This window comes from Amphiura filiformis, chromosome 1 (assembly GCF_039555335.1).
Source record: "Amphiura filiformis chromosome 1, Afil_fr2py, whole genome shotgun sequence".
Taxonomy (NCBI): Eukaryota; Metazoa; Echinodermata; class Ophiuroidea; order Amphilepidida; family Amphiuridae; genus Amphiura; species Amphiura filiformis.
In genome coordinates, this window is record NC_092628.1 from 82,722,817 (window position 1) to 82,736,723 (window position 13,907).

The 13,907-nt window shown below is 37.2% G+C and overlaps 1 protein-coding gene across 10 annotated transcripts in view; it reads right to left on the reverse strand.

Moving 5' to 3' along the window:
* Positions 1 to 13,907, reverse strand: part of LOC140154973 (endothelin-converting enzyme 1-like) — a 237,286-nt gene that overhangs the window by 98,889 nt on the left and 124,490 nt on the right. The window contains exon 1 of one of the 10 annotated variants that reach the window (XM_072177703.1): positions 2,738 to 2,916. The exons of the other annotated variants lie outside the window; for them this stretch is intronic. Coding sequence (XP_072033804.1) covers positions 2,738 to 2,749 — 12 coding nt within the window. The 5' untranslated portion in view covers positions 2,750 to 2,916. Of the gene's footprint in view, positions 1 to 2,737; positions 2,917 to 13,907 lie in introns of those variants that run through there. 10 annotated transcript variants of the gene reach the window in all.

A 13,907-nucleotide genomic window follows, 5' to 3' on the forward strand; every position in this document is an offset into this window, starting at 1 on the left:
GTCTGAGACGAAAAACCTTCAAAATGCCCCTTCTGCCACAAATAACATGTCAAAGTGATGCCACGTGCACACATGCATTGACATTAGCCAATGTCTATGGGATCTTCATATATTTTGGGGTCAAAGGTCATTAAGGGGTCACAACACGGCTGTGTTCGTGGTCTTAGACCACAGCTAAGTCTAGTTTTATATTGTTTTCAGCGATTGATAAATTGATGTAACTTCACAAAGACGAGTTTTATCAACATGGGAATTTCAGTTTCTGAAAGTTCTAAACGTCCTCTTTAGAAAGATATGTAAAACCCATTTTCGACCAGGGTTGACATGCGACTCATTCCCCTTGATCATGTCACATATGGGTTACCTCCCGAAGATGATAGCTATATGTGTTATCTACATAAGATAGCTATATGTGGCATCTACTGAAGATAGCCATATGTGCTATCTACTGATGATAGCAATATGTGCTATCTACTGAAGATAGCTATATGTGATATCTACTTAAGATAGGTGGTATATGTGCTATCTACATAAGATAGCTATATGTGCTATCTACTGAAGATGATAGCTATATGTGCTATCTACAGAAGATAGCTATATGTGATATCAACTTAAGTTAAGATATGCTATCTTCTGAAGACATCCACAGTATATGTTATCTGAAAAAGCAATTGCAAAATTTTGCAGTGGCAGATTCGAATCGGTGCGTTTACATGGTTGCGTCACCAACGTATGGGCAAAGTTTACAAATTGAAAAAATTCAATGGTTTGTCAAAATAAAACAAACTGGTATAGCACCTCTACAATATTAGTAATTTTTATAATTTACTGTAACAGTAACTGTAAACAGACATTACTAAGCTAAGCTAAAATGAAGTAATGTAATATAAGAACAAAAACAAAAAGTAGATTGAAAGCAAATTTATACTTCTACGCTACTCAAATTTGGTACACTCACCGAAACGCTTTCACCGGGTCAACCGGCATCTTCAGCAGATGTTATTGCTCTGAAGATTGTTGTTGCTAGTGATGTAGTACTAGGACACCTCCGAGGACGTCACAGAGGTTGATGACGTCAAACTTGTAGATGTTGTGCCGCCCCTTGGTTCCGGGGGGTCAGGAGGTTGTCCCAGACAGGGTCAATGTCCAACCCTTTGTCACGGTTCAGTCTGGGTCTTTTAGTTCTGATATGGATTGCTTCCAAGACCCTGTGAGGGAAGTCCTTGGACTCCCTTTCTAACACTTTTACGTTCTCCCTGTCAATCTGGTGTCCTTTGCTCCTGTCGATGTGTTCCTTGATCGCTGACTTGGAACTGGCCGCTTTGGATTTATGTTCTGTTAGCCTCTTTTCGAGCTTGTGTCCAGACTCGTCAATGTATAGGGAGTCAAAGCTCTCCGGTGAATGTACCAAATTTGAGTAGCGTAGAAGTATAAATTTGCTTGCTATTTACGTTTACCGCTACGTATGAATAAACAAAAAGTAGATTGCAATGAAACAGCTAATAAGGAAACAAAAATCTTTTCTTGTAAATGGTAATAGAGTGGATAAATCTCATTCAGGTCATGTGTTTAATTGCTAATTGATTTGTTGTCATAGTGTCATCAGGCACTAATGAATCATGTTGCTGCATTGACTAAAATGTCAGTTCATGATACTGTGGATTAATACACTTCCCTAAATTCACAGACCCAATTGTGAAATTGCATATTCTTACAGCATTTGGAGCTAGTTTTGTTTCAAGGCGCTCAGATTGTTGTGTTTTAAACATTCAAAACCTACCTATTTTGAGGAAATTGTTAGAAATTACCCAAGATTTCATTCAAATGCCACTTCTATGACCCAATTACTTTCATATTCCAATTGTCAATGACCTCATTATATGACCTAAGAAGTTTCACCTTACCCCAGATACTAATAAGTAGCACTCTACTACTTCTATTACTACCTATATTATCATCTGCAATTAAGAGAACCAGTCTAGCAGGAAGCAGCATAATTAGCAGGTGCTTTCAAATGTAAATGAGTTTAACAAGTTATTTACAGCTACAAGATATAATTGCATTAACAAAGTCAGCAACTAACACACAGGTCCTTGCAGCATGTGATTATCATTATAAATAGTATACGCTTACAGCTTCCTATTACACAGTATGGTGGAGTGACGCAGCCAGCCATGTTCAATGTCTTTCCTGAAGATGTAACCTGGCTCTGATGGACTTCAAATCCAGAGTGTTAAGGACAAAGAGTCACATGCATAATACATTAAATCCACCATATTGGACTTTCACAAACATGTAGACTAAAATAGTGTACCTCTTAAATTTTCATTGTTACCTGCAAATGCATTATAATACACTAAGCTGCGTTAGATAAACACGTAGCAAAACAGTGTAGCTCTCTGGATGCATAGCAAAATAATCTAGAGGTACACTCACTACTTTCCTCCTCTAACGAGCAAGACAATGTATAATCATGATGGAGTAAGCATTCCCTGGTAAATTCATAGGTCAACAACCAAGTGATCTCAACTAATGAACACCCATTACATTACAAGCAAAAACACGTAAAGCAGAAATGGTGACCATCTCCTGTCTGCAGCTTCTTGCATTAAATACCTGTTATTCAATACTGTAAATACACTAGTTTCCAATTCATCCCTATCAACCTCTTAATTAATATAAGTACCCATCTGCGATGATCTACTAGAAGGAAAAAATACAAGAAATATATCATTACCATTTTCTGCATCGTTGTTATGGCCTGTACAACAATCCCAATCTCTCTCTCTCCAGATTTAGAAGTCGGTCCTTTCAATTAACCTGTTTAATAACCAGTCATTGAACATTTCACCCTACTCGTCCAATGTGGAAGTGTGATTTTCCCTTCTCTCACTATCTCACCTCACCAGCAAATCAAATTTCAAATATACCATCATTATAAAAGCTTCTTATACTACACCCCTGATCAGTTTTTGCAGGTAACAATATCTCCACAACATATACTATTTTAAAAATACACATGAGAGAGAAATTAGTTAGCATTGTATTGCACACAACTACATACCCTGCCTGCGGTGCAAATGCACTAGTTTAAATTTTTTACTATGGATAATGTTTTGGTAGACAACATGGAAACTGTTTGATGAATACTAAACACATTACTGCAGACAATGCTGTTAATTATACCTACGAGAAACAAACAATAGTGTTAATGCTCTTCTTTTGTAATTTAATTAAACTGCCTAAAGCTCAAAGATTGAAGCAAATACAAAAAATTGTATTCCAATGATATTTATAAGAGGATTCATACAGGCTATTTATAAGAGGATTCATACAGGCTGTATCAAAATGCTTGGCACCTGCTTATTGCAAATGCAACATTGGATGTTCTCCCAGTCTTACTAGAATTACGCGGTTCGTAATTAAGGTGGCCCCCACATAAAGGTGTGTAAATAATAAAGGTTTGTAAATACAAATAATATTCAATATGCAAATAAGCTCATTAATATTCATAAATATACCAATAACATGACACAAAACTGTACCACACATCAGGCCACCATATACTATCACAATACCAAGTTAGAAATTGATCGGTTATTGCGTTTAAGCTGCACAGTGGATTTATGAAAATGTAGGCAAAATGTGCAAATCAGCTCATTAATATTCATAAATATGCAAATAACAGGACACAAAACTATAGAGCACATCAGGCCACCATGTCCTATCACAATACCAAGTTAGAAGTTGGTCAGTTATTGCATTTAAGCTGCAGAGTGGATTTATGAAAATGTAGGCAGAACATGTAAATCAGCTCATTAATATTCATAAATATGCAAATAACATGATGCAAAACTATACAGAACATCAAGCCACCATATCCAATCACCTAACCACGTTTGAAGTTGATCAGTTATTACGTTTAAGCTGCAGAGTGGATTAATGAAATTTAGGCAAAATGTAGGCAAAATATGCAAATAAGCTCATTAATATTCATAAATATGACACAAAACTATTTATTTATTTATTTATTTATTTGGCTTCATACACTGGTTACAATATCAAATAACAAAGTTAGATAAAAGATGGATAAATATATTGCACAAAGTAAAAGTATAAAAGACATATATATATACATGTGAATAAAACGCACCACGGATCCAGCACATGTAGGAGAGATACCAGTGTAGAGGATTGGGATGAACAGGTGCATATCACCTCTAAGACCATCCCACCTCAAGATCAAAAATTTAATTAAGACACCCTACAAATAGCACAGCTGCATACGGAAACCCACATACAAATGTCAGCCGGCCGAAAATTTAACTCAAAATGAGAATGCAAAAAATTAACCACATTGCTTTTAAAAACAGAAAAAGATGAAGAGGACCTAACACTAAGGGGAAGCTGATTCCAAATTGGCACAATGCGGTTTAAAAAACTGGACTTAAAAGCTTCCGTTTTGCAGAAGGGGATCCTAAGGCGCAAGGTGTCACATGTTGATCTTGTGTTGGGACGGTCTTGCCCAATCTCTGACTTGTAAAACTTGACATACTTGTAGACATCCAGATCGTAATTGTCAGACAAGGACTTGTAAAATAAACAAATATCAAGTTGCTCTCTCTGAGCGTGAGGGTAACATACCCAGATGGCACAACCGCTCCCGATAATCCAGATCAGGATAGTGCATGATGAACTTGGTAGCTCGCCTTTGAACACTTTCGAGACACTGAATATTGTGTCTGGATGTACCACTCCAAAGGCAGCTACCAAATTCAAGATCACTCCTGATCAATGAATTATACAGGGCTTTGGTGATTTTTTCAGGTGCCTTAAAACCAACTGTGCGCATGATGAGACCCATTTTTTTTTGCACTTTTTCACCAATCTGTTAATATGGTCGTTCCAATCAAGTTTGGATGTGACATCAACACCAAGGTCTCTGACCGATTTGATTGCACTAAGTTTTGTGTTATTCATAAAATAATCAAAATTCACTAACAAACGTTTCCTTGAAACAGTAATGACTTGGCATTTTGAGGGATGAAAATTTAATTCCCAAGTATTACTCCATACAGCACATCAGGGCACCATATCCAATCAACAAACTAAGTTTGAAGTTGATCGTTTATTGCGTTTAAGCTGCAGAGTGGATTAATGAAAATTTATGCCAAATATGCAAATAAGCTCATTGATATTCATAAATAAAACATGCTCATACCAAGTTTGAAGTTGATTGGTTATTGCGGTAGAGCTAGAGAGAGGATTAATGAATTTGCTTCCGCCCGGACAAACAAACAAACAAAGAAATAAACAAACAAACAAACAAACAAAACAAACCATTTGGATGATAACATAAGTCCCACATATATGTGGGGGCCAAAAATGAACGGATTTAATAGTTTTATGACCTTTTCTAATATTTATCTATAAATTTGGTTGATCTTATGTCGCATTTTGATGTGGAAGTCTTGTCCATAATCACTGGAAACTGATAAGTATCAATCACTTTGATACAGCTTGTATTTAAATATAGTTGTTGGTAAACTATTGTTAATTCATCCATTTTTTTATTTTGTACATGTACACCTCACTTCTGTGCTGTGGGTAATGCATTTGAATAAAGACATAGTCCATAACTTGATGCTATTTTACTTGTATCCTTTGCTGGTGTTACGCCTGAAGGAATAGAATGAATTAAGAAAACACCTGGTCAAAATGAAAACGATACTGCCAAGTCTCAAACATACAGGTAGTAAGAAGCAGTCGCTCACTCACTCGCCTGCCTGCCTGCCATATTGGATGTTGATTTTCATTCCAAGTTCAGTTCAATTTATTTTATTATGTTTTAAAATATTATTCTTTTTAATATTTTTCATGCGTAATTTTAAAACAAAGGTAGTTAATAATATTACTGATCATGTAAAACTAGCTAGAGGCAAAGTGGGCACATGCCCTGGGCACTGTCTTTGGGGGTGCCAAATTGCCAGTGGTTAAAAAAAATTTGGTCAACAATGCAATTTTTTTGTGTACTGATACAATACTTCCCTTTTGTCTGTTTGCATGAAAATAAACCATATTGAAGGATTAATATTGCTACAAATATGCACTTTCTACTAAAATAGCTATATGAGCTATCTACTGAAGATAGTTATATGCTATCTATTGAAGACAGCTATATATGCTATCTACTGAAGATAGCTATATGTGCTATCTACTGAAGATAGCTATATGTGCTATCTACTGAAGATAGCTATATGTGCTATCTACTGAAGATAGCTATATGCTTTCTACTGAAGATAGTTATATGTGCTACCTACTGAAGAAAGCTATATGTTGATAAATTACTGATCATGTAAAACTAGCTAGGGGCAAAGGGGGCACATGCCCTGGGCGCCATTATAGAGGGTGCAGAATTTGGCCATATTGAAGGATTAATATTGCTACAAATATGCACTTTCTACTAAAATAGCTATATGAGCTATCTACTGAAGATAGTTATATGCTATCTATTGAAGACAGCTATATATGCTATCTACTGAAGATAGCTATATGTGCTATCTACTGAAGATAGCTATATGTGCTATCTACTGAAGATAGCTATATGTGATATCTACTGAAGATAGCTATATGTGCTATCTACTGAAGATAGCTATATGTGCTATCTACTGTAGAGATAGATTATATGTGCTTTCTACTGAAGATAGCTATGTGCTTTCTACTGAAGATAGTTATATGTGCTACCTACTGAAGAAAGCTATATGTTGATAAATTACTGATCATGTAAAACTAGCTAGGGGCAAAGGGGGCACATGCCCTGGGCGCCATTATAGAGGGTGCAGAATTTGGCCATATTGAAGGATTAATATTGCTACAAATATGTGCTTTTTTTTAGATTCTCAAGTGCCCTGGGCAAAAACAGTTGGGGTCAACAATTAACAATTTGTAATGGCAAAATATATTTTTTGGGTACACTATTTAGTCTACATGTTTGTGAAGTTTGGGGTGCCATTCTCTATCTTTGCTCCAGGCGCCACAACCCCTAGCTACGCCAATGTTAATTTGACAAACAAATTTGTGCAAAAATTGTAATATGTTTTTATAAAATACTTGAATGTACATCCCCCTCGCCAATTGGCAATAATTGTATTTTACAACCCTCAACCTGTTGACAAATTGAGTACTATAAATTTTGCTTTGGGCGCCAAAGTCACCGAGGATGCCAAACCTGATAAGGCAAACTAATACAATTCAAACTGTTTATCATAAAGAATTTCCGTACCACAGCATCACTTGCTTGCTTTCATGAGTTGGGTTTGTGCTTGAATTTGTAGGTTAAAAACTGTGTAGTACTTGTTAAGAGAGAAATGAGACAAATCAGTGCATATGCGCTGAGATGTTAATGGGTCTATTGCAAGAGCCCTGCAGGGCATGTATTCGAGAACACTGCATTTAGTGTACAGAGTGCTGCAGACATTTTCAATACACTCTGCGTATTTTTCTAGCATTTTGTCTGTTCCAGGCTCTCCGCGTCCAGGCTACTTGGTTCTAGGAGTGAATTAATTACTAAGAAACACCTCAAACTAAAGTCTGATGTATACTCTACTTTGCGATCGCGATTTCGCAGACTGCGAAGAAATTTGAGCTGAAATTTTACGAAATTCTCACGAGCAAGTTTCTTCGCTTCGCAGAGAGTTGAATTTGGTTCAACTGGGGGGTAGGCCAGTGAAGTTTCTATAAGAAAGCACAGGATGGGCAACAATTCTTCGCGATACTCAGCAATATTTTAATGAAGTATACATGAATGCCTTCACGCGAAGCGGCAAATTAATTTTTTCATCACAGCTTCTCACGAAGTGGAGTATACATCGCACTTAAGGCCAGAAGCAACAAAGCTATGCTATTATAGCTTTAGTACACAGGTTCAAATTTACTCTCCCAAGAATTAAAATCAAACTGAAACCTGACTGTAAGACACAATTAATGAAGGCAGCTATATATTCTATGTCCACAAACCAACTGAGTCAATATGTTGAATCCATTCAATCCAGTCTGACTAACAGTACAATATCAATCACATATATCGCATAATAAATGTCCTTATATCTGCAATAGGAATTAACTAGAATAACATACACATGGCCTGATAGCTATACATCACTCTGTTTGTAAGTAGACCAATTACTGTCCTTGTCCTTTCCTTTGATGATACTTTTACAAACACAAACTGAGTGCGCCATTCACATGCAACATTACTAACATACAACTTTTTGGTCAAGTACACAAACTACAATTCAACTAAAAGGGCATATACAGTGTGTCTCATCTCAAGTTAAGAATAACGCCATGTTGTATTTTACAGTGGAAGATTCGAATCAGTGCGTTTGCATCGCCAGCGTATGGACAAATGGCCCTTGTATGCATGTGTATACACCTTGTGGGATTAGATTAGCGCACATGATTCCAATCTGCCATTGCGAAACCCAACATGCAGGCCCCGAAAAAAGCCAGAATTTCTGAGGGCCATTTGGGCCCTTGATCTTAAATGTTTGAGGGCCCTCACAAATTTTTTAGGGGCCCTGAATTTGGGCCATTGGTTTTAAAACCTATGAACCCCACAAAAAGTGAGCAAATTGTCACAAATTTTATGGGCCATTTGGGCCGCCGGATGTGTCTTCTGTGGGCCTCACTGATTTTCGGGGCTGAGGGCCCTTGGGCTCCCCTTATTTCGAGCCCTGCCAACATGGCATTACTCTCAACTTGAGGCCAGAGAGACAGGCCAGAGAGAGACTTATATACAGGGTAGCCTCATCTAATATGCTTAGTAAGAACTTTAATTCAAATTGTGTGAAATTGTTGGGGCAGGCTAGATATCCTAATTTTTGACACCACCATTAGTGATTTAACACATAATTGCCCTAAAATTTGGTGATTATGGATCAAAATAGTGGATTTTCAATGATTTGTAGTCCTGATGCATGGGGTAAAACTGGGAGGGCAAAAGAAAGTTGGGGGATCACCCCTCAGCTGGCACTGCCACTGGGAATGATTGATTGGATAAGTACCCCGGTATAATTATTATCATTTATTGGAATCAAGCATCAAAATATTACTCTCAACATGCTCAAGACTTTCCTACTCAAAAACCCTTTGACCACCATTGATACACTAAATGATCCAAGAATCTAACATTGTTTAACTTGTCAGAATCCCAATTTGCCCCAATATCAGAATGGACCCAGGCCATAAGGGAGCATGGGCACTGAAGTTCTCCATGTAGACATCACTAGACAGAAAGCATGGGAAAATTGTACCATTTATTTTTTTTTTGTCATAACTAATTGGGTATATCTCTCTTCTCTCAGAATTTGGGCCCGGGAATTTGGGTTATGAACTATATATAATGTTACAGAACATTTTGATCACCCACAATGAAAAATGAAAAATTATCTGTTTAGGAAATAAGATTTAATTTCTTAAATTCATTTCACTGTTTGGTTCCCAGTTGCAGATGGACTTTTCATTACAATAGCCCAATGCATTCATTACTAATAAATAAGTAATTAAACTGAAACCTTTTTCTTTACATCTAAAAGATTCATAAACATATGGATCAAGGTATATATTCCTGTTTTACCATGTACCGTACTACCCGTTCTTTGTGTACCTCATGCCCATGTAAAATCAACCTGGATTCAATGGGGAAACCCAGACTTGCATTATACCCAGGAATATTCAAAAATCCAATATTACAGCAAGCTATAGCCTCTCACTACTGTATATATAATACTGTCACTTAGGGAATATAACATCTATGCTGACTAGCAAAACATATCTCCACTGAAGTGGCGGCTTTTGTTGATGAAGATGTGGGGCACCAGTGTGGAGATTGCAAAAAACAACTAAGTTTGATGATAAGTGAACTAAGACAAGCAAAATGGGCTAAAACAATGAAAAACTGGGGAAAGGTCTATCTTGAGTAAAAGATCAATATTTTGAAATGGTTTATGCAGTGCAGACAGTGCATATTTACTTTAGGTAATTTTTTTTTTTTTTTTTAAAGGGTGGGGGCAGACAGTAAAAAAGAAAGAAAGCAGTCAGAAACAGGGACTGTCTTTTGGAATTTGTAGGAGAGCATTAAATAGCTCTTCTGGAGCCTTCAAGGAGAGCTGTATAAAGCATTCACAATAGAATGTAAGGAGAGAATGGTCAACTAAGGAGAGATAAAAATCACTCTCCTATATCAGATTTAAGGAGAGCAGTTGCTCTCCTCAAGGCAGTCCCTGCAGAAAGAGAAAAAGAAACAGGTGACAGATGGACATTGAGAAAGGGACATACAAATAAAAGGCAAATAGGAAAGGCAAAGAGAGCTGATGTGAGAGAGAAAGAGAAACACACACACACACCCCCACACACAAAAGGACGGAGAGAGAGAGAGGGGGAGAGAGTGTTAGAGAGATATGTATTAACACCACACACCTACACACAGCTACTTATAAATACTGGCAAACAAGGACCAAGGATCTTTAACTTGGACCTATCCTATGAGGACTGACACCTGACATTCTGCACCAAAACAATCCAACCTGTCCCAGTACCGGTAAACAAAACTTAGTCTTATATTATGCATCATATTCATAACATTGTTTGCAATACGCTTGTGGGGGAAGAGAGCATTGTGGATGTCCATGGTTGGTGTATATCCACGGTTATCAAAGAGTATCATCGTTTTACAAATGCATATACACACCCCCACACACACTAAGAAAACAAGAGAAATACACAAGAGCAAGAGGGTATACACAGATAGACAGAGAACAAACAACAACTGCAATAACAGTGCATATAATACAAATATAACAAACCATATTTTTCTACCCTTTTCTTTCGCTTATTATTATGTGCATCTTAAATTTTGTTGTAACACACTTACATTCCTTTAGGATTATACCTGCAGACACATCACCAACAGAGGGCTACAACACTTAATCAAAGTTCTATACTTTTACTGATAGAGGGCTCAATACCAAATCACACTTTCAGCCACTGTGACGTTCAGCCATTCATACATGTACTGTAAGGACAGAGCAGAGGGCACATACCATTGCTTTTAACAAGGCAAGATCGGTGTGTATGATGTTCAAGGCTTTCCCCTCATCCATCATCTATGTATATATATATTTTTTTTGCATATCTAGGTCTAAATTCCTATCTTTGCTATGAAGGAAATGATTTGTGAACCTTTTTACAAAGACACTTTCTACAGTTTCCTTTTGTCAACAAGACTAAAGTTTGTACTGGTAAGTTTAGTAAGCTGGACGACTTACAACTTTGGTCTCACCCGTTCTCCACCCCAATATCTGTGGGTATACAGGGTGTAACAATAAAATTTGTACAATTGCATTTTGACTTCTCAGGAACAAACTAAAAGAGTTAAAGCACAAATGTTATATGCAATACAATCAGTAATATCTTGGCTAAAAGAAGAAGTTTAGTTGGTCTCTTTACTAGATTGGGTTCAAAAGTTATGTCCGATTAATTAAATCGTCCAGAAAACGTGTTGGGCCACTTTTGCCATGTTTGTGCATATATCAAGTTTGAACCGCGTGAGATATGCTTATCGTGCATTAAACATCAAAGAACTGACACAATAGAATTATAAGTGTTGTTTCTTCGTATTATTAACACCAACTTAATAACAAGTAATATGATATTTCTTTAACTCTATAAATGAAGTCATGAAAATTCTTTCAAATTGTCTTATAGATAAAGTAATTTCTCATATCCCTGAGATATCATTGGTAAAACTGAGAACAGTTTTTGCATCCATAAGTACAAAACGATACAATTTTGAAATTAAGTTCAGCTGGGCTTCTAGCTGTTCTGGGGCGACCACTATTGCCAGCATTTCTGTTAACAAATTTCTCATACTTTTTACATACTTCTCATAGTTATATGTAATTGTATGCCTTGATGGAAGACGTGATCTTACTGATTGACCCCATGCGCCACCGAATGTCACAACCATAAAAATACGCTCTTCCAACGAGAATTGGGGTTGAAGTTGTTGAGCTGCAGCCACGATTTCTAGTAAATGAGGTTGTTATTTCAGTGCTTAGTTGTGACTTTCAGAAACTCATTCCTACCACTTCGAATACCCCATTGTTTAAAACTACCTATTATAAGAGCACCGTCCAGGCTGGTCCATGGTTCAACTCTATTCAGTCACTTTTGTAACACTTGGACAAAAGTGGCCCAGTCAGTTTTAAGACTAGGTTACATAATTGGCCATATCTTCACTTGTATACCATCGATTTTATTGGAACAAAACTTATCTGGAGGCTAAAGAAATTATCTTGATAGACATATAAATATCAAATCAAAACATAAGCGGCATCCTTGTGTCATTCTATTTTCAAAATTGTACAAATTTTATTGTTACACCCTGTATACCACTATAATATAGAGTTTGTGGGTTGCAACAAATAAGTCAGGCAAATAGTAAGTCACTTGTAAACAGGTTTGGGAACTGCTGGGTTACTGTCACCATGAACATTTTGTTCAGACGGTACTAAAACCTTTTTCTACCATTTCAGGGCAGGGGCGGATGTAGAGGGGGGCGCACCCGACGTGCGCCCCCTCTATTTTTTGTAGATCGGCGCCTGACTCTGTGCATCTTTGCAGAGCGGCACCCGACTTTGTGTGGGCGCCGAGCCGCGGCGATGGTGGGTCGGCACCCCCTCTATTGAAATTTCCTGGATCCGCCCCTGCTTCAGGGTAAATATTATCAAGTATTAAGTGCTGCTGACTTGTATCAACACCTTATACCGCACACGTTTTGCTAATGAAAGCAACAATTTCATTCAAAAGATGCCTTTTGACATTCTCAATGTGATTTCATAAACATTTCCTATAGGTTTATTGAATTTACATCAAACAATTAAAATGAACATTTCCCCTTCCCTTCTTCCCCTCCTTCTCTTCAACCTCCTACATAAAAATGAATAAATTTGCTAGAAATAATCGCCATGACATCAGTGGTGGCGCTACGGGAGCAAGGGGGCATTTTCCCCCAAAATATTTTTTCTTCCCCCAGTTTGCCCCCCACTTTTGAGGCAAAACCCCCAAAATCACGTAAATTTCCATTTTTTGCGGCAATTTTGCGAAAAAATTCCTGGCGCCGCCACTGCATGACATATGGTTCTAAATAACACTGTAAAATCTCACTGAATACCAGTTTCCCATTCAAAATATTTATTTAAAAATTCTCCTATGCAACATGGCACACTTTATTCCCTTGAAAATTGAGAGTCACCGAAGTATTTCCCAATTCTCGCTATTCGCAATAAGGGTGCCGCCTGCGGTTTGCGATGTAATCGTGATGTATCATGGGAAAATCGTGATGTATCATGGGAAAAGGTCGACATCCAAGTCCGCGCAATACGAATATTACCATGCTATTACATAGGAACATGTGACAATATTTTTTAGTTGGTCAATATAACGGTGTTACACGCAAATCGATAGAGAAAAAATTAATTGTGCACATTTCAAATCACATTATTAAGTATTATTGAGTATCGATTCGCGCGTGTAACACCTTTATTTTGACAAACTAAAAAATATTGTCACGTGTTCCTATGTAATAGCATGGTAATATTCGTATTATGCGGACTTGATGTCGACCTTTTCCCATGATACATCACGATTACATCGCAAATTGCTGGCGGCGCCCTTATTGCGAATAGCGAGAATTGCAAATATTTTGAGAAATGCAGCAAAAACTCTACTATGAAGTATGAATGTGTACTCTTTTTTTAAAATCCAATTAGATACACTATGAAGTATGAATGTGTACTCTTTTTTTAAAAATCCAATTAGATACAACTGTGTCAGCCAGCTTCACA